This window comes from Protomyctophum parallelum (assembly GCF_964188405.1).
Source record: "Protomyctophum parallelum genome assembly, chromosome: 1".
NCBI classification, from domain to species: Eukaryota; Metazoa; Chordata; class Actinopteri; order Myctophiformes; family Myctophidae; genus Protomyctophum; species Protomyctophum parallelum.
Window position 1 is genome coordinate 76,705,234 of NC_139697.1, and position 22,057 is coordinate 76,727,290.

Below are 22,057 nucleotides of genomic sequence, written 5' to 3' on the forward strand. Positions count from 1 at the left end.
CAGCTGTCAGAACATCATGTGATGTCAGAACAAGCCAGCTCCATATATGGAGATTTGGGGGTGATCAGGTCCAGAGCCCGGGAAGAGGCCTTTGTGCTGGTTCTGGACAACGGTGTATACGACAGAATCGATATCGGTCACTGCACTCCCTGTGGTGGTGTAGATCTGCTATTTACACTACTTTTGTGTGACATTCTTGTATGATGTTGTAGGGCATGAATTAGTTAGGCCTTATGGTCAAATGTAAAGTCTGAATTATTTCCAAGATAGTGATAGGAGACACTCAGGCTTTGTGTGTGTGTGTGTGTGTGTGCGCGCGCGCGCGTGCGTGCGTGTGTGCGTGCCCGTGTGTGTGTGCCTGTGTATGTGTGTGTGTGTGTGTGTGTGTGCAGTGTCTCACTGTATCTCTGAGATGTCCCAGTGCCTCTGAATTGTGACCCAGCAGCAACTCAGCGGTTTCCTGGAAGCATGTCACCCATTGGTTGTCCCCAAAGTCTGCTAAATTGACCTAGAGGACAGACAAAAAAGAGGAATATCTGGGTAGTTAATAGTGTGCGTGTAATCAGAAAGAAAAAGGTCATCATAGCACACGCAAGAGATGAGGACAATTTGGTGTGTATTTACTATTTAAGTAGTAATTCCACACCGTGTAAGAATAAGTGCTCATAAATAGCGGCGACGAGCTCACAACTCGTCGCAGTGCGCTATGAGCTTTCCAAGTATAAAACTGGGTTTAAGTGATTAATTAATGTTTTGTATTATTAAAAATCTAAATCTGAAAAGTAACTAAAGCTGTCAAGCTGTCAAGTGTCGTGGAGCAAAGAGTACAATATTTGCCCCAGACAAATAGTTTGTTGAGATAAAAGTATAAAGTATTGAAAAAAAATAAGGAAATACGTATACTAAATAAGTATACTGTATGTCAAAACTACGTCATAACTAAGTACAGTACTTGAGTAAATGCTGTATCTACGGCACACTTTTTCCTCTTAATACTCACAGACAGTAAGAGTCTGTAGTTGAAGTCGGGGGACTCTTGGTCACACTTCTCACATCGGTACTGGCCATTCGGCAGCTCTATGACCTTCTTCTTGCAATCTGCACGGGGACACGACTGGTACATGCAGCTCTCCTTGCGAATGCTCACCACCGTCGCCACACAGCTGAAGTAATCCACCTGGAGATGACATCAGGATCACTGACATTTGGGAAGAGCACTGAACAAGGTGTTAATTACGTATATAATCGGTGTTTTTAATATCCGACGATGGTGTCACACCGCAGAAACAGCAGATCTATAAGCTCACAACGCATCACATTGTGACGCGTTGTGAGCTTAAATAGATTGCCTACAAATTGCAAAGTTTTGAAAATATAAGCCTATGTGACATGCCCAAAATAGGAATTACAGGTTGAAACTGGTTAATCAAAACTCACTCGAACATCCCAATTGGAAACTGCAATTTCTAAATTGCACATGGAACAGATTATCTTCCAGATGGGCTGCTGAATTTATGATACCTTTGTGTTATGTATAACGTCTGGTGTGAACATAAAATTGCATGCCGGTTGTGTTAGATTCAAGAAAATAACACCAAGAACCTGACATTTTTCACCTGCGATGTAGCACAAGTGCTTGGTAAACATGCCAAAATCGTTGGGTGTCAAACATGAAACACTTCAGTATGGTGCAATATGTGTGTTTATGTAAATGGAATGAGGGAGAGATAATGGTAAAGAACCAGGATAGAGGATAACAAACAATCAATAAAAACCAAGTAGGTCCATTCCACAGATGCATGCGGGGTACATTACTTCCAAGTAATGTAGCAAGAAAGCGGTTTAAAAAGAGAGAAATCTATGCATAATACATGTTGGATGGACCTAATCTCTGTTCTTCTCCAACACACACACACACACACACACACACACACACACACACACACACACACACACACACACACACACACACACACACACACACACACACACACACACACACACACACACACACACACACACACACACACACACACACACACACACACACACACACACACACACACACACACACACACACACACACACTAATTAGACCGAGCACAGATCCCCCCCCTACTCCAAATGTACACACATTCTAAAGAGAATGGCACAAACTTCACTTTTTCCCGGTTGTGAATTGAAATTAAAAGCATGCGCATGCTCGACTTGAATCAAATTAAAATGCAGCAATGTTGCGGTAATTTAAACGGATATTAGCACCTTAGGCGGTAGAGCTCATGCTGGTACAGTCAACAGCTAAAGAGGAAAATAAATGCTAATTCTAAGAGGGGGAAAAGGCTTGCCACCCTATTTCCATAAATATAAATACATAGAATGTACACAGCACATCAACTCAAGGCTCACAGGGATGAGATGCAAACAAACACACAATCACACAATCACTGACACACCCCCACACACACACACACACACACACACACACACACACACACACACACACACACACACACACACACACACACACACACACACACACACACACACACACACACACACACACACACACACACACACACACACACACACACACACACACACACACACACACACACACACACACACACGTTTGAATGAACACTTGGGAGGAAATCAACAATGTAGGAAGGCAATTCCATTTTTTTAACAAAACAATGGCATGCATTTGTCTCCTCTTTTTTTTTTTACGCTAAAGCCGAAAAATAGAAATTCTACAAGCTCACAAAACACAGCAGCACCACATGCTGTGAGCTTGTTGCCTGTTAGCACTAACTGCTCACAGGTACACACATGGACAAGGGTGAAACCATACGCCCCCTGTCCCCGGCAGTTTCAGCCTGGAGGAGATCAAAAACAAATGCCATTTATCAGTGGGTATAGTGTTTTCCTTCCAATTCCAAAAAGATCAAAGATGAATAGAACATCCACTGTATCCTGGATGCATTCACGTACAAGTATTGTTTTATTCATGTTTTTAATTCCAAATTAACTTCAGTGACATTTGACTGACTTTTAGTAAAGCAGGTAACATATGTCTTCACAAATCAGTAGTTGAATTATGTATCACACTTGTAATTCTATATCATGGATTAGGGAGATTTCCATTAATACTTTGGCACAGCTGTTGTGCATTTACAGCCATGCTTTTATTTAATCATGATTAGATGACTGTAATTCCCTGTAATCAGCACATAGTAAAAACGGCGATCTCCAATCTCCAACTGGTGCCAAATAAATGCAGCTGCTAGAGTTTCAAATTCAACCATTTTAAACGGTCCTTGGTTCTGCTTCCTGGGAGAATCAGAATTGATTTGATCATGTTACCGATTACTTTTAACAGTTAAAAGCCGGTAACACTTTAGAATAACTATCCTTTATAACTAGTTACTACAGGGGGTTGGTGAGAGCAAGTGGCAAATGGAAACTTTTATTTTATTATGTATATTTGTGTAACGGCGGGGCTCCACCAGGCGCTTTGCGTCTCCGTCGCGTGCGTCAAAAAAATGTTGCAGTCACGCAACGCAACACAACACAACGCGGGCAGTGGAGCCACCCTTCATTGATTAAAAAGGGAACATTCCCTGACGGTGACGGAGACGCGACGCTGACGCGCCCGGTGTAACCTGGTGATCTGTAAAGTGTTATTTTTCTTTAATAATAATAGAAATCTAATGCACATTTGCCATTCTGCTAAGTGCTAACCACTTGAATCTTAGTGTCTATTCTGGGACGAAATTCGGCGAAAGGATCTACAAGCTTTCAAAGTGTCACGTTGCAACATATCTGCTATTTGTTTAGCTTGTAGATCTAGTTAGTGCACCTCATGGCCCTGGGTAAGCCACCCGGCTTGATTCCTAGTCCTTGTTTATCCGTTTATGCTATTTCATGCCATTTGTTTACTTGTTTTCATTTGATGTTTATAATGTAATAAATATGGTATAGTATATGTACTAGTCTTTACCAGTCAATGCTCGCACTCAATCTCTTGAGATTGCAACTGGCACTACTACAGATACCACAGCAAAAGATTCTAATAAATTAGCTGTAGGCTACTGCAGCTGTACTGTGGGTTGTTACCGACACAATGACACCGTTTTATAATTACAGCTTGTGTGCTTTACTGAACACATACATATTGGTAGCCTGACACTCAGCCTGAAATTTAATTTAGTTTCACTAGAACATATATTTTTTTAATGGGTGTGGCTAGCGATTCTAGGGCTGAAGCCAGGTTAACAAATTGGTGCACCAAGTCAAAATAGTCTATGCATAGTCCTGCCTTTCTGGGTGTGCTGCTTGCTAATCGTTTAAATCAAAGTCCTTTAATAACTTTGCATCATTGATCCAGCTCTCTTCCTGCTGACATTTTCTCTAGTGTTGTGTCTGTCTGTGTGTGTGTGTGTGTGTGTGTGTGTGTGTGTGTGTGTGTGTGTGTGTATGTGTGTGTGTGTGTTTATCCCTGAGCCCAGGTACAGCATGCTACTAGAGTATAAAGAGGATAGCGCAATTAGACAATCGGAAACACCTGCCGATCAATTAACCCTGGCACTGCTACCCCAACTCCACACACAGCAAATCTTAATTGAGCGAGAGTTCACAGAAACGCTAATAAACAGCTTAAAGTGAGTGCTCACAGAGATTCGAATAAACAGCTTAAATTTGAGAAAAGTAAAGGATCAGCTTTCTCACTCCCTGCATATGCCAATGGTCAATTCCCGTGTGCAACTTCAGATCGATTGAACCCACTGAGGCGAAAAAGGGATGAGGGCCTTTCCACCCACAGCCGTCTTAATTGAGTGAGAGTTCACAAAAATGTGGCTTAAATTTGTGAAAACTGAAAAAGAGCTTCCTCACTCCCTTCCCTTCATATAAGTGGTGATCTATGACCATGTGCATTGTGCAAGTTCAGATCGATTGGTCAACCCACTGCAGAGATAAAATGTATGAGGACAGAACAGAGAAAGGAAGGACAGACAGAGGTTTCCTCATGTCCTCATTTTACAGTAGGATAGTATAGAAGGGTTTACTTTGGACCTTATATTCTGTTGCTTTTATCTTATTTAGTAAATCACTTTGTAACCTTGTTTTGAAAAGCAACTTTTTGACACGTTGTAAGCTTGTAGAATCTACAAGCTTACAACATGTCAAAAAGTTACAAATTAGCGTAACTAGTTTATCTACAATGTAGATAAACTATTTACGCTATTTTGTAACTTCTTTGGAAAGAAAAATATATAAAAAAATGATTAAATGTGTCTTTGTATAGTTATTTCAATTTGTCATATCTGCCCTGTGCAATTTCTTAACGTTCCAATGTTCAATGCAAAAAAAAGAACAATTAAATAATTTATCGCAATTATTTGTGTGACAATTAATTGTCAACTTAAATTTGTAATCGTTAGAGCCCTAATTATTATTATTATTTTGTTATTATTATTTAGAAATTGTCCATAGATTGACTGGAACACAGAGGTATATGAATGTGGTAAATTGCTGTCAAAACTGGAGTTAGTTAAAGATAAATCTGATGGAAAGCACCTTAAAGAACAACTTCAAGCTAGACCGCGGCCAGACTCATTCATTAGTAATGTTGGCCTAAATAAATCTATCAAAGGAACTCTGAAGGATTCAGGCCAAAATCTAGCACCATCTTTTACACATAAACATCTGGACTAGTATTCATTATACTCAAGAGGTCCTTTTCAGAGATAGCTTTTATTTTGAAGAACAACAACTCATGGGCCTAGCCCTAGAACCAGAAGTATTAATGTCTAGGCTATGTTAGCCGCAATCTTTTTATAATTCACCCGAAACATTTGTTTTTAACCGCGACCATCAACGCTTTAGTTATGAGCTAAGAATCTGAGAAATGGGTTTTAAAAAGTCAGTTAACATTGAAGTGGACGGAGGGGAACTTTTTCACTGATGGACCATTTCCTGTTTATCGATCGCTTAGCAACCAAGAGCTATTCAGACGGTGGTGAAATTAGCGATCTAACCTGTATCATCGGTTCAGGAAAGATGCGTATTTGTTGTACACACGGAGACGCAAAAATGAGCATATTCGGTCCGCGTGGACGAAACGGCAATACGATTAAAAACTCTTGCTAAAACATCTCCGTCTGGACAAGGCCTATGACTCAGATCGTATACGGTGGTGCGACGTAGGTGTGAGGGCTGTGTTTCTTAAGAGGTAAGAGCCTGCACCTTGCACATTGATAGTTAAATGGTGGAATTATCAAGTTGTAGAAGATCCTTCAAATAAGACATAATAAACAGAATGTGAAGCAATACAATATTTCCTTCGTAACATTGCTGGGAGCCTGGGAATGGAAAAAATAAATGAATGGAAAAAAAACAATCCTACAAAGATGAAGCGGTAGCATGTCGGCCTCATTTTTGTATCCGTATAAAAAGGCTTATGCAAATAAAGTAATCTAAATCTGTGGCAGTGACGGTGTAAACGCGGCAGCTTCTTTCCCCGTCTCTTTTGAGGTGCCTGCTTCCGTGTGTCTGAATGACAGAAGGTCACAGAAGCAAAGTATTGCCAATGCTGATTCACAACCTCAAATCCATCCCTCCCATTTACCCACAGTCACAACAAACCTTCCCTCCAAAAGAAACGCAGTCCAAGAGGGGTTTACTTTTTAATTAGGAGACGTTTTGCCCATCGGCAACAGCCCTCTCCAACTCCCTTCCCCACCGCGTTTCCGCCTGCCTGCCTCATCAGATCTTGCACAGACCTGGCCAGATCGGTTTGCTGGAAGGCTGGCAAGGTGGGAACGCGATGGGTGGCAGGTAGAGGCAGGGTGGCTGTAGGCGGAGAGAGAGAGAGAGAGAGAGAGACATGTTGATGCATGACTCCATGAGCCTTGTTACGCAGTAAAATGCTGTTTTCATGTAAAACTGAGTTTGCACAAATGCAACCAATTGGTTACATGCATGTACAAAGTTAAATTAAAGCCACTTGCGCATCGGCCATTTTCAGCTACTGTAACGCTTTCCCCACAATAACAGAAAAACTGAAAATACACTAGTATTGAGCCCCGAGGGACTCCAGTTACCCATGTGGGGTTTAAGTGGTTAGCAATGAAGATGTGATGTGGTCAAATGCAAACAATAGTACAGATGGTAGAGGCTGCGGGTCAGAGTGAGGGATGCACGCTACAGAGATTCCATTACGCCTCTCTCTCTCTCTCTCTCTGTCCCTATCTTCCGTCATACAAGGCCCTTGGGCAAAGTCTTAACCTTAAGTACACTGAGGAGAGCCAAAAGGAAAAAGCATCACATGCAAAACTAGCCGTGCACGTGCATGCACCTCTACCCGGGCCTCTACACATGAATGTGTGTATGTCTGTGTGCGCACTTACAAAGATACACACTACCCAAATAACAAACTCACCCACACACATACCGGTACAAAGAAGTGTGCATAATACATTTTAAAAATGGTTAGCATTCTCATCACAGTAAATCCCTGTGCCACTCTCTGGCACCCAAATGCAATTAAATTTGGTGTGTGGTGGTGATGAAGTGAGAATCCCATTCACATTCCTGGCACACATTGCATGGGCTTAAAATACTTCTCACAATGCACGCACGCACTCTCGCACACACCACATGTCGGGTCTCTGCGTGCATGTGCGTGTGTGTAACAGAGACAACTCATTGCCTGCCAGACTTATTTCGCCCCCTGTTCTCCCCTTGCCAAGGTATTTTCAGCCGGAAGTCTTATTTGGAAGACCATTAAACACAATCAGTGCCGGAAGTGCATCAAAATAGAAGCTCCGGGGTGCCAGAGTTGTCTGATCGCTTTTACTCTGAAAGCCATGAACCGGAAACACTTTCCTAAAAAAGTTGACTTTACAAAGTGACCTCACATCCCCGATCATCTTAATCTATTTTTTTACGCTCCAAAAAGCAGAAATGAAGCGCCAGCATATCGATCCATTCATCACCACGGAGAGCGCCTTGGATTAGGAGATACGAGTCATTCTTTCCGCCGCGCTAACATGGGAGTCAATGACAAGCTATTCTTATCTCGCCCCGTGTCACTAGGACGTCGCTAGGACGTCCACAGACGTCGTAGGCACTAATTTTTCGGGATCCTTATGACGGCCTCACTCGTCGTATGAACTGAAAGGGTTAACTCCTGGACAGTGAACCGGAAGTACAATCCGGCTGTGTCACGTGTCCCGCGATCGTTATTGAATTCACCCAAAACATACAGTTTGTAACCACGATCAACAAAGCTTTAGTTATGAGCTGTGAATAAACCTGGTTCGTTGGAAGACCAAATGGGAGAGCAAGGTGAAGAAAGAAGTGGAGAAGAGAACCTTATAGCCTCAATTATTTACACCCTCTCACCTGTCAAATCCTTTCCTCCTGTCAGTCCCCCGCAGTCTTTCTGTCTCAGCCGTCCCTCCCTGCTCATCTCTCTCAGAGTTACCCCAGATCCCCCCCGTCCCCTTTTCTAAATGGCCTCATTTCCATCCCTGCTTGAGCACAGGTTTAAAACTGACATGTAGTTCATTATGGTTTGACACGCACTTAACACATTAAAACCCCTGTTAATTTTAATACAGTAAATGGGGTTATAAATGGACTGTGCTATGTAACAACCCACAGCCCACACTCAAGGATGGTGTCTCTCTGTGTCTCTCTCTCTCTCTCTCTCTCTCTCTCTATCTAGATGCAAACTCCAACCCCCACCTTCAATTTCTCGACCTCTTCCACTCACTCTGTCCAGCCTTCTTCCAGAAGGGTAGTGTTAAAAGCCCCACAGGCATCCTCCGCCTCAGTCACGTAATTATATTTTTGTATTAGAAACTACGTTAATTAGCAAGCGCTTACGGGTAAAGAATGAAAAACAGACCCAGATGAGCTAGATTGAATGAGATAAAAACCCAACAAATAAGCTGTAGTGTTCTCTTCTGAGTGTCACATACTATTGTAAAATCTGAAGCGTTCATTTAAATGTTAATGTTTAATTAACATTTTACGGTATAATGTAAAGGATGTTACACATTTGGATGTTCTTTTCTTCTGATTAATTTGTCCGAACATGTCTTTTTTTTTCTTTACTATTGTTTGTGTCATGACTGAGTATATCCACAAGCGAATATTATGTAGTACCCAGTACCCAGTTTAATCTGGAACGAGGTTAATTTATTACCGTGAATTAAAAAAGAAATCATCAATCTGTATGAAACAATTTTCTGCAATGCATTTATTTGTTTTTTTTATCACACTCCTGGTGTGTTAGGACTTTAATGAGTTAAAGTTAAATTGAGTTGAGTTAAATTGAACAGCTGGATTCTGTTGATTGACCTTGTCTTGATTGACCTACAAGGAAATCAAGGGCATTCCCACATACATAGATCATTATTTCAAATGATTTTCAATAAATTCCCCCCCAATTTCTAACGTGGAATGACCTGTCAGTTGGCTCTCAGTCAGGACTGTCAGTCCGTTTTCCGCTGCAGTCTGAAAGCTCTTCAGAATCTACCTCAGAGAGAGGGATGCACGCTACGGAGATTCCATTACGCCTCTCTCTCTCTCTCTCTGTCCCTATCTTCCGTCATACAAGGCCCTTGGGCAAAGTCTTAACCTTAAGTACACTACCTACTCCTCATGCTTTGTATCGTTTGTTGCCTGTGATAGATGTTAGTTATTCTATGCAGATGCAAGTTGGGTTTCTTTCTACTACAGTATATTAGGCCGGTTAGCCCACAAACGCTAGGTATGTTATTTAGATGGCATGTTGTTTAGACAGATGCTAGGTTTGACGATTTCCTGGTATCCTAAACACTTTGGAAGTGATTTCTTTGCACTCTTATTAACTTGACCGTTTACCATTTGGTTTGTCAACTAGGGTTCATGATCATGTCACTTAATCCGATCTTGTACTTTGTAAGTCATTCTGGAAAGACTACTGGCTGCAACAGTAAATCTTAAATGCAGCCAGGGCTCAGAACGGGTTTGAGGAAGGAAGACAAAAACTGTAAATAAACTTATATTTTACTAGGATTTACTATGTGTCACAGCACTAGTAGTTACTAAAGAAAACGCCTAAAGAAAATACCTTGTTTGATTAGAATTATCAAAGGAATTTTGATTCTGAAGATTGAGCTCTTATTAATGTGTGTAAATCAATGTGAGTAAATGTATGAAATGAACAGGTAAGTGTGCGGTCATTTACCACTTGTCCTTGACCAGGTCCATCCTTCACGTCGCTCAGGAATCTCCAGTTGACCTTCGATATGCCCCCCGATGACCGGGTTTGTGTCAAGGATTGGCTGCTTAGGGCATGGCCTTCCCTGTCATACCTGGAACAAATCAACACACGTAACACGGACACATGACATTGTGAAATTCATTATTCAGCCTTTGGTGAGAGAGAGAGATATAGAGTGTGCAAATGTAAGGGCATTTGTGCATGCTTGTATGTGCATGTGTTGCATTTATGCACGCGCTTTTCTCCTGTGTAGAAGGGATAAGATATGTCCCCTTGATACAGACTAGGAGTAGAGCCATATCAGGTATTAACTTTCATCCACAATATGTATTTATATGTTCCCTTATAGAGCTGCACAGTGTCATAGTGCAGCCTTTGGTGAATAATGCGCTTGTGTGATACGGATTGTGATGCATGTGAACACACATCTCTCGTCTTTCTTTACCTACTGTACTCGTCCATCCATCCATCCCCTCTTTACAGCTGCATCGGATAGACTTCTGCTTAATTTATACTGTTGTGCGACAGTGTCACTGGATGAAAACAGCCCATCTACAGTACAAGCCCACCAGGTGTCACAGGGACTCTGTGAGCTTGTAGATCGGCTCCCTTCGCCGAGCGACACCAACGCATGGCAAAGCATAAATCAGGCTTTCCGCTGAGCATTTCGGTTCAGCAGTACAAAATCTAATCAAGGCTTCGTCCACACTGATTGAGGATTTCAATTATGCATGTGAGCCAGGCCAAAACATATCCCAGAATGCACTATATCGCCCACGAGAGCTGGAGTAGAGACACCTGAAAAACAAATAAAAGAGCAGCGAGAGCATTTCCAATTTCCCACCTGCTCCCTCGCTCTCTCTCTGTCTCGCTCTTGGTTCTTGATATTGAAATTCATGAATGATCTTCATTGTCATTCATTGTGTGGGTAGCTGACTGTCAGCATGTAAACTGGAGCGAGGCCAAAGTGTCGGCAGAGATCAGTGAGTGAGAAGAGAGAGGGAGAAAAGGTGAGGGGATTGGAGAGGCATGGAAGAAGGGATGAAAGCCTGCAGTTTGGTCCTTTGAAATGTCAGGATGAGACAATATATTGACCAGACTAATAACACTCAGATTAAAGCTGGAGCCCTGCAGCCACAGCCACAGCACGCGCACACGCACACGCACACGCACAGTGTGAGTCTCCTTCACCAAGGCCGATTCGATACTCATCTCGATACACTGGCAGCCATGCGATACATTAACGATGCATTGAAGCCCCCTGCCGATAAGATGCGATACACCCATGTTCATGATGTGATTTGAGAACGATTTAATCCCGATTTGATTATAGATACAATGCAATATGATCTGATTCGGTGCGATACGAGGTGATTCAACACAATAATTTATTAAAGCCCCTGTTAATTTCCCAAAACATGTACTAAACATGCATTACCTTTCAATTCAAAGAGTGTTTAGAGTTGACAAAGTGGCGCTGTTGAGCTTCACACTGTGCACAGGTGCATGATGGGGACCCCCCGGGGACCCCCACACGGTAACTCTGTCATTTCTCTACCATTTCAGATACGGGTTGGCTTGCCGCAACCGGGCTGGCACCCAGGGCCGGCACCCTGGGCACGCTCCTGTGGGTGTGGATGTTCCGGCGACCCCCCAGGGACCCCCACACGGTAACTGTCATTTCCCGACCGTTTCGGACACGGGGCGGCTCGCTGGAACCGCGTTCCGGGGGGTCTGGATGTTCCGGAGACCACCACACAGTACAGTACAGTACAGTAGCACCACTCAGTTCACACAGGTGTGATATTTAATTACAAATCATATTATTACATGGGTCTACTCTAGGGAGCCCACATGGTTATTAAAGGGGGGCTGCCTAATGTTTGTGTAATAGGGCAATTTTACCATTGACTTGGCCAAAAAAGTTTATACTGAATAAAAGGTTCCATAAAAAGTCCATAGACATGGCTGCCACATGACGTCATTGTGGGGCACACACAGAGCCACGCGTTGAAGCAGCTAGAGCCAAACCAGTTTTCATTGAGTGCTAGTCTGAATTTTACGTGTAAAAGCTCACAGGTGAAAATACATTATGATTTTTTGGAAAGTGGGACTTTACTTTATACTCCACATTTCCCAAAATAGCCAATCTACGTACAATCTCAAAATGCGTCTATTTTCGGCGAGAGACACAAAGCCTAAACCTATGAGCTCTGACGCAAATACCATCCCTAAGAATAGTATTACTTGCTCGGTGCGGCTCTGACAAGTCACATGGCTCACAAGCATGTATCGCCCGTTAAGCCGTGTGCTCAGACTGAAAATGTGTATTCCTATTTAAGTGGTGGACTTGGGAACAGCTTTAATGAGCACATGAATCACCAACTCCAATCCCTCTACGGGAGCTGCTAATAAGAATCCAGTATGATGAGCCTGTGCGCGCGTGTGTGTGTGTGTGTGTGTGTGTGCGTGCGCGCGTGCATGTGTTGTGTGTGTGTGGTAACAGATAATGTGTTGGAATCCAGAAATATCCTTGCTCTTTTTATTCTCTGCATGGTCCCAGAGGAGTATGAGCAGGCATGTTGCTTCTCTACAGTACACGTGACTGACTCGTGCACACTCGTCGTGTTGCATGCGCTGTAGCGCGGTGGTTTTCCACCTTTTCAGTTCGTGACCCTCCCCCCCCCAAAATAATCCCATTTGAACTGGAGACGCCCCACCCCCCACCCTGATAGGACGCCCCACCCCCCACCCCCACCCTGATAATAAACTGGAATTGTAGGAGTTAAGGTATTAAATTCATTTTGACTCGGTTACCCATGTAGATATTGTAAAAATAGCAGATCACCAAGCTCACAACGAGCTTGTAGATCCGTTATTTTAAATGTTTGCCTGTTTCTTATATCATTTGACAATTTGGCCAATATTTGAATAGTTTTTATAGCATCGTTTGTTGATTACCTTTGCTACAGTAATGGTCTGTTCCTTTCTTTTTTCGAGATATTAAAACCCATTCTGGGCGGGAACCCCTATTGGTATCTTACCCCCTCAGGCCGGGCACCCATATTTGGGTTCTGTACAGTATGTACAGTATTCAAAAATGTAATTTTTTTGATGCTGCTATATAAATATTTGAAGTTTTTCAGAAACCTTAGGTCAGGATTTAGAGGCGTTTTTAGAATCGGCCTTAGGCCTAAATGGGTTAAAAATGTAAAGACATCTGGGGACTCCCCAGAAATCATGTGGGGACCACCTCTGGGGGTACCGACCCACAGGTTGATAACCACTGCTGTACGTAGTGTGTGTGTGTGTGAGTGTGAGTGTGAGTGTGAGTGTGAGTGTGAGTGTGTGTGAGAGAGAGAGAGAGAGAGAGAGAGAGAGAGAGAGAGAGAGAGAGAGAGAGAGAGAGAGAGAGAGAGAGAGAGAGAGAGAGAGAGAGAGAGAGAGTGTCAGTCTGTATTCTAGTGCTGCGTGTATTGTGTATGGGTGATACAGCCTATCTTTGCGTGCATGTTTGTCAGCAGCGTGGCGATATAAACCTTGTGTCTGTCGATGGCGTTGTGTGTGAACGGTTTGTGCATTTGTTCGCTGCGCATGGCTTCGCGTGAATAGCGTGTGTAAAAATGCCTCCATTATGCATGCCATGAATCTCTATGTACTTTTGTAAGTATGCATGAGCATCACCCATACTGTCGATATATATATATATATATGCGGTGTGGTGTGTGGCTATAGTGTATGTGTGAAAGTGTGATCGAGAGAGTGCGAGGGAGAGAGAGTGAGAGATAGAGAGAGATAGACAGAGAGCATCTGTCGTGCACACTGTACTTGCATGTACAGAATATACAGTATAGAGGTATTCATGTGTTGATAGCAGCAATATTCAGGGCTCGAAATTTACTTTTTTACTTGGTAGCACTGGTGCTACCATTTTCAGAATGAAGGAGCACCAGAAAAAAATTAGGAGCACCCACCAAAATTTAAAGAGCACCAATATGTAATTGATTTTTTACATCCATTATTGGTATTGGTATTTTTCATGCCAAAGACCCTCGAATTGTGTGTGTCAGAGATTCCATTCAATGGAACTCTTTTGTTCTGAGGTCGGTGAGAGAGGTCAATCACGTCGGCTGCAGGCCAATCAGCCAATTAATGCCCAGGAGATTTTGGAGAGGGAGAGCAGAGCAAGGAGATATTTCTTTAAAAAATCATAACTTCTGACAGGAATGCACTAGAAACATACTTTTTTTTTTACATGCTCAGAAATGTATGCTCTACAAGTCGGATTAAATCATCTCACGGGACGGAACCGGCCCGCGACCGTTTTGGTCGCGATCGTTTTGGTCGCTCTGTAGCAATGATTTGCAGTGGCACTGGTGCTCCTAATTATATTTTTAGATCGCACAGATTAAAATTCAGGCGCATTTGCGACCAAAACGGTCGCAAAAACGGAGGCAATTTTTATGTGTGTGTGTGTCTCTCACCATCCCCTAAGGCTAACGGCCTCTGGTATATCTGGGTTGACCATGATCGTCGAGCTGAACAACGCAGAGAGAGATCGGCCACCAAAGTCTGACAGGCGAGCTGCTTTGACAGCTACCACGGGCTGGGAAGAGCCATCGAACGTCTCTGCCTGGTGAGGAAGTGAACAGGAGTCAATAACAGACGAGGGGAAGGAAAGGCAAGATGCCGCGACACACATGGTCATGGTGTTGTGCACTTTTAGGGATGGGCAAGAGTCCTACTACAGCCTGACCAATTTATCGGTTTGACCAATATCGAATACTATAATATATAGACCATTATTTGACATTTTTGACATGTTGCGACAGTTGACTTTCGCTCTCACTTTCGCTTCCACAATTTGGGGGGAAATGGTAGAAATACCAGATCTGCACAACGCATCCCAATTACTGTTCTGCATACTGTCCATGCCCAAACAGAAACAAACTTTTCAGAATTACCCATGTTGCTTCCAAGATAATCGGCCTTAAAGTACCCACACATTCTGATATGAACAATAAGGTTAGCACTTACAATATCAAATGACCCTGTATCACTTTTTTAACCTCATGCCATCTGGACAGAAACTTGCAATGGAAAAAGGTCCTTTTAGTAGTAGTAGTAGTTTTGTCCCCTCAGCCATTGTGGCATTAAACAAACTGCCAAGCTGATAGGCTGGTTCTGTATACAGTGGGGACATGGTGCTGTGTGCTTTGATGTGGGTGTTTGAACAGACCTGTGAAGACGAATATCCTTCGGCACAATAAAAGATTATTATTTAATGCAACAAGTTGTGAGCTAGTAGATTGGCTATTTCGCTACTTTTGTGATGCACTGACTTTTGCATAATGAATCGAAGTAGGGCATTGATTTAAGGAAACACAAAATGTTAAAATATGGAGATGCAAGGTTTCTGCACAACAGCGACAAAATCGATTATTTCTTTTTTTTCCCCACAGAGGGGCAGGGCACACCGAAATCCTCAGCACGTCAGCCTCCCAATCGTCTGCCAATGCAAACATGCAGCAGACGCACTGGTCCCCAAAAGGCCTCCTGAAGGACACAGGGTTGAATCGGCTGATTGGGATTTTACAGTCCAGAAAATCCAAACACACGCGACACAAACACGTCACAACACCCGCGAGAATGCACGCACGTGCCATACACACGAACGCACGAGGATTAATGGCTTTCGATGCTTTTGCGGCACAAGCACAAATCCATCTGTCCGAGATGGAGAAAGCCGGGGGCGAGCAGAATGGCTGTGATCTTTATGTCTATATGCATATGGGCTCGGTGTGTAGCCGGGCGTATGTGAGCTTCTCTGTGGGTTTTGTGGGTGTCAAGAGCAGAAGTGCAGGGGCGTGGCCCCTTCTTCTGTCACCCAGAGGTGAGTGCAGCGCGAAGAGCAGACCTCGACCACCGGTCCGCAGTTAATCCCCCAAGAGTTCACCACGACCTCCTCCCCTACGGCCAGATATGGTGCTCTGGTCTGGTCCACTTGGACCAGGACGGTCATTACGGCTGTACGAGGACTCTTCCATGGAGGCTGCCTACAACACAGCTGGCAGCCGAGTGGTCGCACGCGGGTGGAGAGAGCGTTTACCTATAGCAGTGGTTCCCAAACTATTTAGCCCGAGACCCAAAACGTTTGCCCGGGACCCAAAATAATGAAAATAGCAGATCTGCAAGCTCACAATGCACCGTTTCTTTAAAAAAATCTTCTAATTTATAGATCTTTCTTTGTAGTTTTCGTCGGAGGCTTGGCTCAGGAAAACGGGGTTATTTTCTGCCCCCCCCCCCACTGGAGGAGAGGAAATTGCTTTTACAACTTCACCCAGCTGAAGGCTGGCCAGATGGCTCTGATGATTGGACTGTGGGAGGAGCCGTTAGGTCTTGCTCAGGTTTGCTGGGTAAATAAATGCATATGACCATATTTTCCCATGAACGCCTCTTTCCACGCTGTAGTCACTACTTTGATACGTAGTCTGTGCGAGCCGAGGGTCGAACCGTCGGTGAAGCCAACATTACAGAGACACACATAAATATAACATGGGGAAAGCAAATAGGCCAAATAGTAGGCCTACACTTCAAGAAGCCTGAAGGTGCCGTGTGCCACTGGCTTTGCGGTTCTCACCTGCTCTCCCCACAAGGTGACTCGCACCTCCCTCTCGCTTGAGTCCATCAGGCTGAGTTCTCTCTTGGAGACCTCTTTGCCCGTCTTAGTGGTGATTCGAGACACCTCCTCAACAGTCCTGCACACGCCAATCACATCTACGGAGAGAGATACATGTCCATCTAACTGTGAGTATGTCGATGAAACAAACAATAGCATCACACAATAACATCTTTCTACAGATTGATAGTGCAACCTCTGTTAAATCCCTGATGGTCTTTTTATGCGATACTTGACTTGTGTACGGAACGACAGTCTCATGCACACCTGACCGGCTCAGAGACGAGGCAAGGATCAACATGGTGAAGAAGAAGAAGAAAGAGACCCGCACACCGTCTGCACAATAGGAACAATTTTATGTTGTTCCCTGTCAAGGACATGATTTGACGTACATTTATTTTAAAGCGTTTGGGTGACGATACGAATATATCGGCAATTGTGGATTGGATGAGTCCATCACTGAATACGTTTATTAGGCGATTATTCTCTGCGATTTTATTTTATTTTGCAAAATAATACTCAACCTTATCGAAAATTGTATAGCTAAATAAAGTCTGAGCAAAATGCGAATCAATTTGGGCCAGCAAATTGACCCGCCGGTGGAACCCCCTCGTCCCCTTGTAATGGTATGCCCCATTGCCCAAGCAGCAGGCAGCTGGGGCGTCCGGGGAGCGAAGAGAAGTTACTTACTGTAGGCTACATGTTGTCTGTCACTCCAGTCCCGGACCCAGTTCAATAATATACAGTGAAGTCACACCAGAATGCACACTGCTGTCTCGTGTCTCATCACAACCAATGTGCTTCAATGCACGCCCCGCGAAGTCGGGGGAAAAAGAAAGAAAAAAAATGCGAACGCACAGCAAACGGCTCTCTGATTATCAACGGTCAGGGTTGCGATCGTAGTGGAGATGAATATTCTGTGAGTACTTAAAAGGTAAGTAAATGCGGGCGGGAGCTGGCACTGAGTGGTAATTTAAGTATTTAATCTGGCAGTGAATTTAATGTATATTAATGTCTTGGACCCCAGGAAGACTAGCTGGCGTTACAGGATCAGCTAATGGGGATCCGCATAAATAACCAAATAAACAAAGACCTAGAGAGGTGGTCTGAAAGCCTCACTAGCAGCAGCCCCTAGAGACATGCTGCTCCTTACACACCACCGGGCTGTGTGGTTTTACCTGAACAACAAGCTCATTAATGGGGCAAGATGGAAAGGACAATCCAATAATATTTCTAGTGCCATTGATTGCACACTGAAGGAATAAAACATTTCTGTGTAAATTCCAGGAACCTCTGTATGTATGACTTGTATGTCTATCTTTCACATATCTCAAGAACAGTGTTGTTTAGCGTTACTTTTAAAATGAACTTGTTACGTATTCCGTAACGGACGGACGGAGCCATCTTTAAAGCCAGGTAGTAAAAACTATGAGAGGGAAGGGGACGTTTTATGCTTCTTTTACCATATTGATCAGTGAAATGCCCTCAGATGTGGTTTTACAAGATGCCAGTTGATACCGGATCATAAAATGGTGAAGATCCCACATGGTGGGGAGTTGACACCTGGTGTCTAACGGCAAGTCATTACAGGCAGAATGACACAAATTCCACAAACAAGATGCCAGAAACCTCAGCCCCCACACTCCTAGTCACAACCAAACAAATACTCCTCCTCAGTCAAGTTCCTTGTCACGTTCATGGCCACAACACTTCATTCACTTGTGCTGAAGAGTAGGAATGCACCGATCCGGCTTTTTGGCATTGGATACCGATTTCGATACATGGGGGTCCAGTATCTGCCGATACAGAGTACCGATCCGATACCCCCCACAAAGAAACGTAATAACCTATTAAGCTGTATGGCTCACTGTGTGGAGTCTGGAATCATTATTTTGTGTAAGGCAACATCAAGGCTTGACTTAAACATTACTTTCCCAACTTTGTAAAACAAAATGTAACAAACACAGATATAAATGCACTGAATTATTTATTAAATAACTGTGCAACAATTAGACCAGGTTAATGTGTGAGCAGGCTAGCCTGGCTGCATTCCACATGTTATACAGTACTGTCAATACTACACTGCTGTGTCACAGAGGAGGTAGAGTTGTTTTCATACTGTAATTACACATAATTATCGGATTGGATCAGATCGGATTGGATCGGATAATGGATCGGCCCATTTGCCACCGATACCCGATCTAGAATTTTAGCCTGGATCGGCGCCGATCTCCGATACGAGTATCGGATCGGTGCATCCCTACTGAAGAGCAGCCAACGCGTGGCTCCCAGGAGGAATTCAATCCGGGTGATGGTATAGCCTAGCATGGGGGACAAATTACATTTGCCATAACTGCACCAACCTTTTTCTAAACTATCCCCCCTCCCCCCACCACACAAAAACACTCTTCCTATAACGTCTAACCCAACCTTGTTCCCTGCATGACTGTTGCTCTCGCAGTCCTGCTTAATTCCATTATGATCGAGACGATGTCATACACCTTTGAACTCCATTATCACCACGGGAACACTCTGACAGCTCTCATTACCATGTTATAATCCCCTATTTAACGACTAGACAGGCAGACAAGAGAGGGAGACAGACGAGAGAGGCGGGTGGGTGGGGATGGGGTTGGTTGGGAGGCAGAAGTCAAATTAACTGCAAACACAGGTCGATGTATACTTTGTCGCATGCCGGAAATAGCACGCCTACAGTACAAGCTCACAGTGACGTGTTGCATGCGTGAAACTGGGGCTTTCATTCCTACATGGTGCCTATAGTGGCTTCGCAGGGCACTTCAAACATAATTGACAGCGTTCACTGCTGGTGGGGAGCCTGCAGGGAGGGTGATCTCTGTCAATTGCTCCTATAGGAGCAGAACTGGGAGGGATGGAGTAGTACAGTCAAACACCTTGGTCCTTCCATTCAGGTCCTATGTATGCCCATACCCTAGGTGGGGTTGGAAGGGCCTTTCTGTGTGGAGTTTGCATGTTCTCCTACTAGTTGATAAGAAGAAAAATTTAAATAATAATACCCGTTTTTGTAGGCCAATCAGCTAGCAAAAGCATGCTAGATTATAGTCACCAATGTACACCGTTTTTAAATGTAAACATACTATTCCAATTATTTAAATAAATACAATAATAGGTAGTTAAACAACTAGTCGACTAGTAAACTAGGCAACTAGTCAACTAGTAAAAATTCCTAGAAGTGAAAGCCCTTCTCTACGTGTCCCCCAGGGTAGGTACAGTACCCTCACAAAAAACATGCAGTAATCCTCGTCTCTATACTGCCTCCCCCTGGTCAGGATTCCAGAGAAGAAGGGAAGATATAACCTCATGATCAGCTCTGTAGCAGTAGCCGGCAAATTGTGTGTCTGGATCGGACTAGTGAAGAAACACGGGGAAGGTTGCCGTATATTAGAGAAGTCGATGGGTGGCTCTTCCAAGAGAGATTTTGCGCTCTCATTAGAAGGCGGGTGTAAGTGCCATCCAGCCGTTTCTCTAAATTCTTTGAAAGTGTCCATGTCTCTGAGCCATAGAGTAGAATCGGATCGATGGTCGTCCTAAATATTTTTACTTTGAACCTCTTACTAAGCTGGGATGACCAGATCTTAATGCAAAATATATATGTATATTTATTTTACACAAAAAGAAATTGGCATTCAAATATGTCGTCTAGAGCTGGCAGAAGGCACTGAAAAGCTGCTATTAGGTCAGGTGATAAGAAGCGGTTTGGACTCCTCATGCATGAAGCATGGAAGCATGAGGTCAGTCCGTTGCTCTCCCCAGGTTGGCAGAGGGAGTGTAGTGCACAGGATTGCATTAGACAATTTAATCATGAGATAAAAATGCATTTATATCATCAAATATAAAACTATATGTACAGAGTAAGAAAAGGGGGGGGGGGGGGGTGATCAGCTGTTTAAGGGGGAAGTGAATGTTACCTCCCTCCTTGGCCTCCTGAAAGGTGAATTTTCAGGCCTGTTTTAAAGGAAGCCAGTGATCTGCACTTTGAACTCCACACTGTCAGGTGAAATGACCATTAAGTGGTAGGCGACTCCATGTGTATGGATTATAAGGAGGCATATATCCAAGCCTTCCTCGTGAGTGAAGAGTATAGGGGTCATCAGTGGACTACACACACAAGGGGCGGGGGTCGCGGGCAATGAAAACATCCTCCCCTGCCTTTTGTTCACTTCTTTACAGCTCGTCACAACAGATGCACAGAAAGTGCCAATTACCAACATAATTACATAGACAGACACTCAGAAACAGCAGGCTGCCGCTGTCACACTGGTACATTATCATTAGGAATGGGCGTTATGGCCAATTTATTGTACAAATACATGTGTACACCTGAGTGGTTGCGGTTCTCTGTGGTTAACCGTAGCGTGACGTCATATTTATACAAATTAACGCTGAGGAGCACCCCACTTAGACAGAGAAACTGCACTATACAGTACTGCATAGCCGTTATCATTACTTTGATGCAGCAAACAAATGTCTGCAAGGTGAATAGCATCCAAATAATGCCCTCTGTCTTCATGGAGATATTTGTCACTGCCTTGGCCCTTGTGGTTTCCTACTAGCTAGTTGTCTCTATATCAACTACAGTTTCAGAGCAAAGCCATTAAAAATGAAAAGTGACACTGGGGATATTTCACAAACATTTCAAACACAATTTAACACATTCCCTCCCGTTACCATAGGCGGTAACGTGAGGCCAGTGAAATGCGCAACATAAGCAGAAAAGAAGCATTATCATTAAGCATTACGCACGGATTACTGCATGTTTTTTGTGAGCGTAATTAATTAATAATTATTAATGAATGTGTTAAATCCAGTCTGAGAATTGCCCACAGTCAGTCTGAAAAACAGTGTGCAACATTACTGGCGTATTGTATACAATATTGCGTATTGTATAAAATAGTAATTTTTTGTCATTTTTTGGGCATTGGGTTACCTGTGTACGCGGCCCAATCCCTAATTGTGATGGAAAAAAGATTGAGCATTGACTCAGAACGAACTTCGATAGCCAATTTCAACCCTTATCTATACCGGGACTTGTCCCCAATTTACCTGCCTTGGAGATAAGACAA

At 43.5% G+C, this 22,057-nt stretch overlaps 1 protein-coding gene across 1 annotated transcript in view; it reads right to left on the reverse strand.

Annotated features, from left to right (window-relative positions):
• The window catches only part of LOC310875480 (replication protein A 70 kDa DNA-binding subunit-like), a 70,632-nt gene that overhangs the window by 13,268 nt on the left and 35,307 nt on the right, over positions 1 to 22,057 (reverse strand). Inside the window, exons 11-15 of the mRNA XM_083788724.1 lie at positions 16,917 to 17,053; positions 14,761 to 14,909; positions 10,241 to 10,367; positions 1,001 to 1,177; positions 401 to 508 (exon numbers count right to left, since the gene is read on the reverse strand). Of these exons, the coding sequence (XP_083644850.1) occupies positions 401 to 508; positions 1,001 to 1,177; positions 10,241 to 10,367; positions 14,761 to 14,909; positions 16,917 to 17,053 (698 nt within the window). The remainder of the gene's footprint in view (positions 1 to 400; positions 509 to 1,000; positions 1,178 to 10,240; positions 10,368 to 14,760; positions 14,910 to 16,916; positions 17,054 to 22,057) is intronic.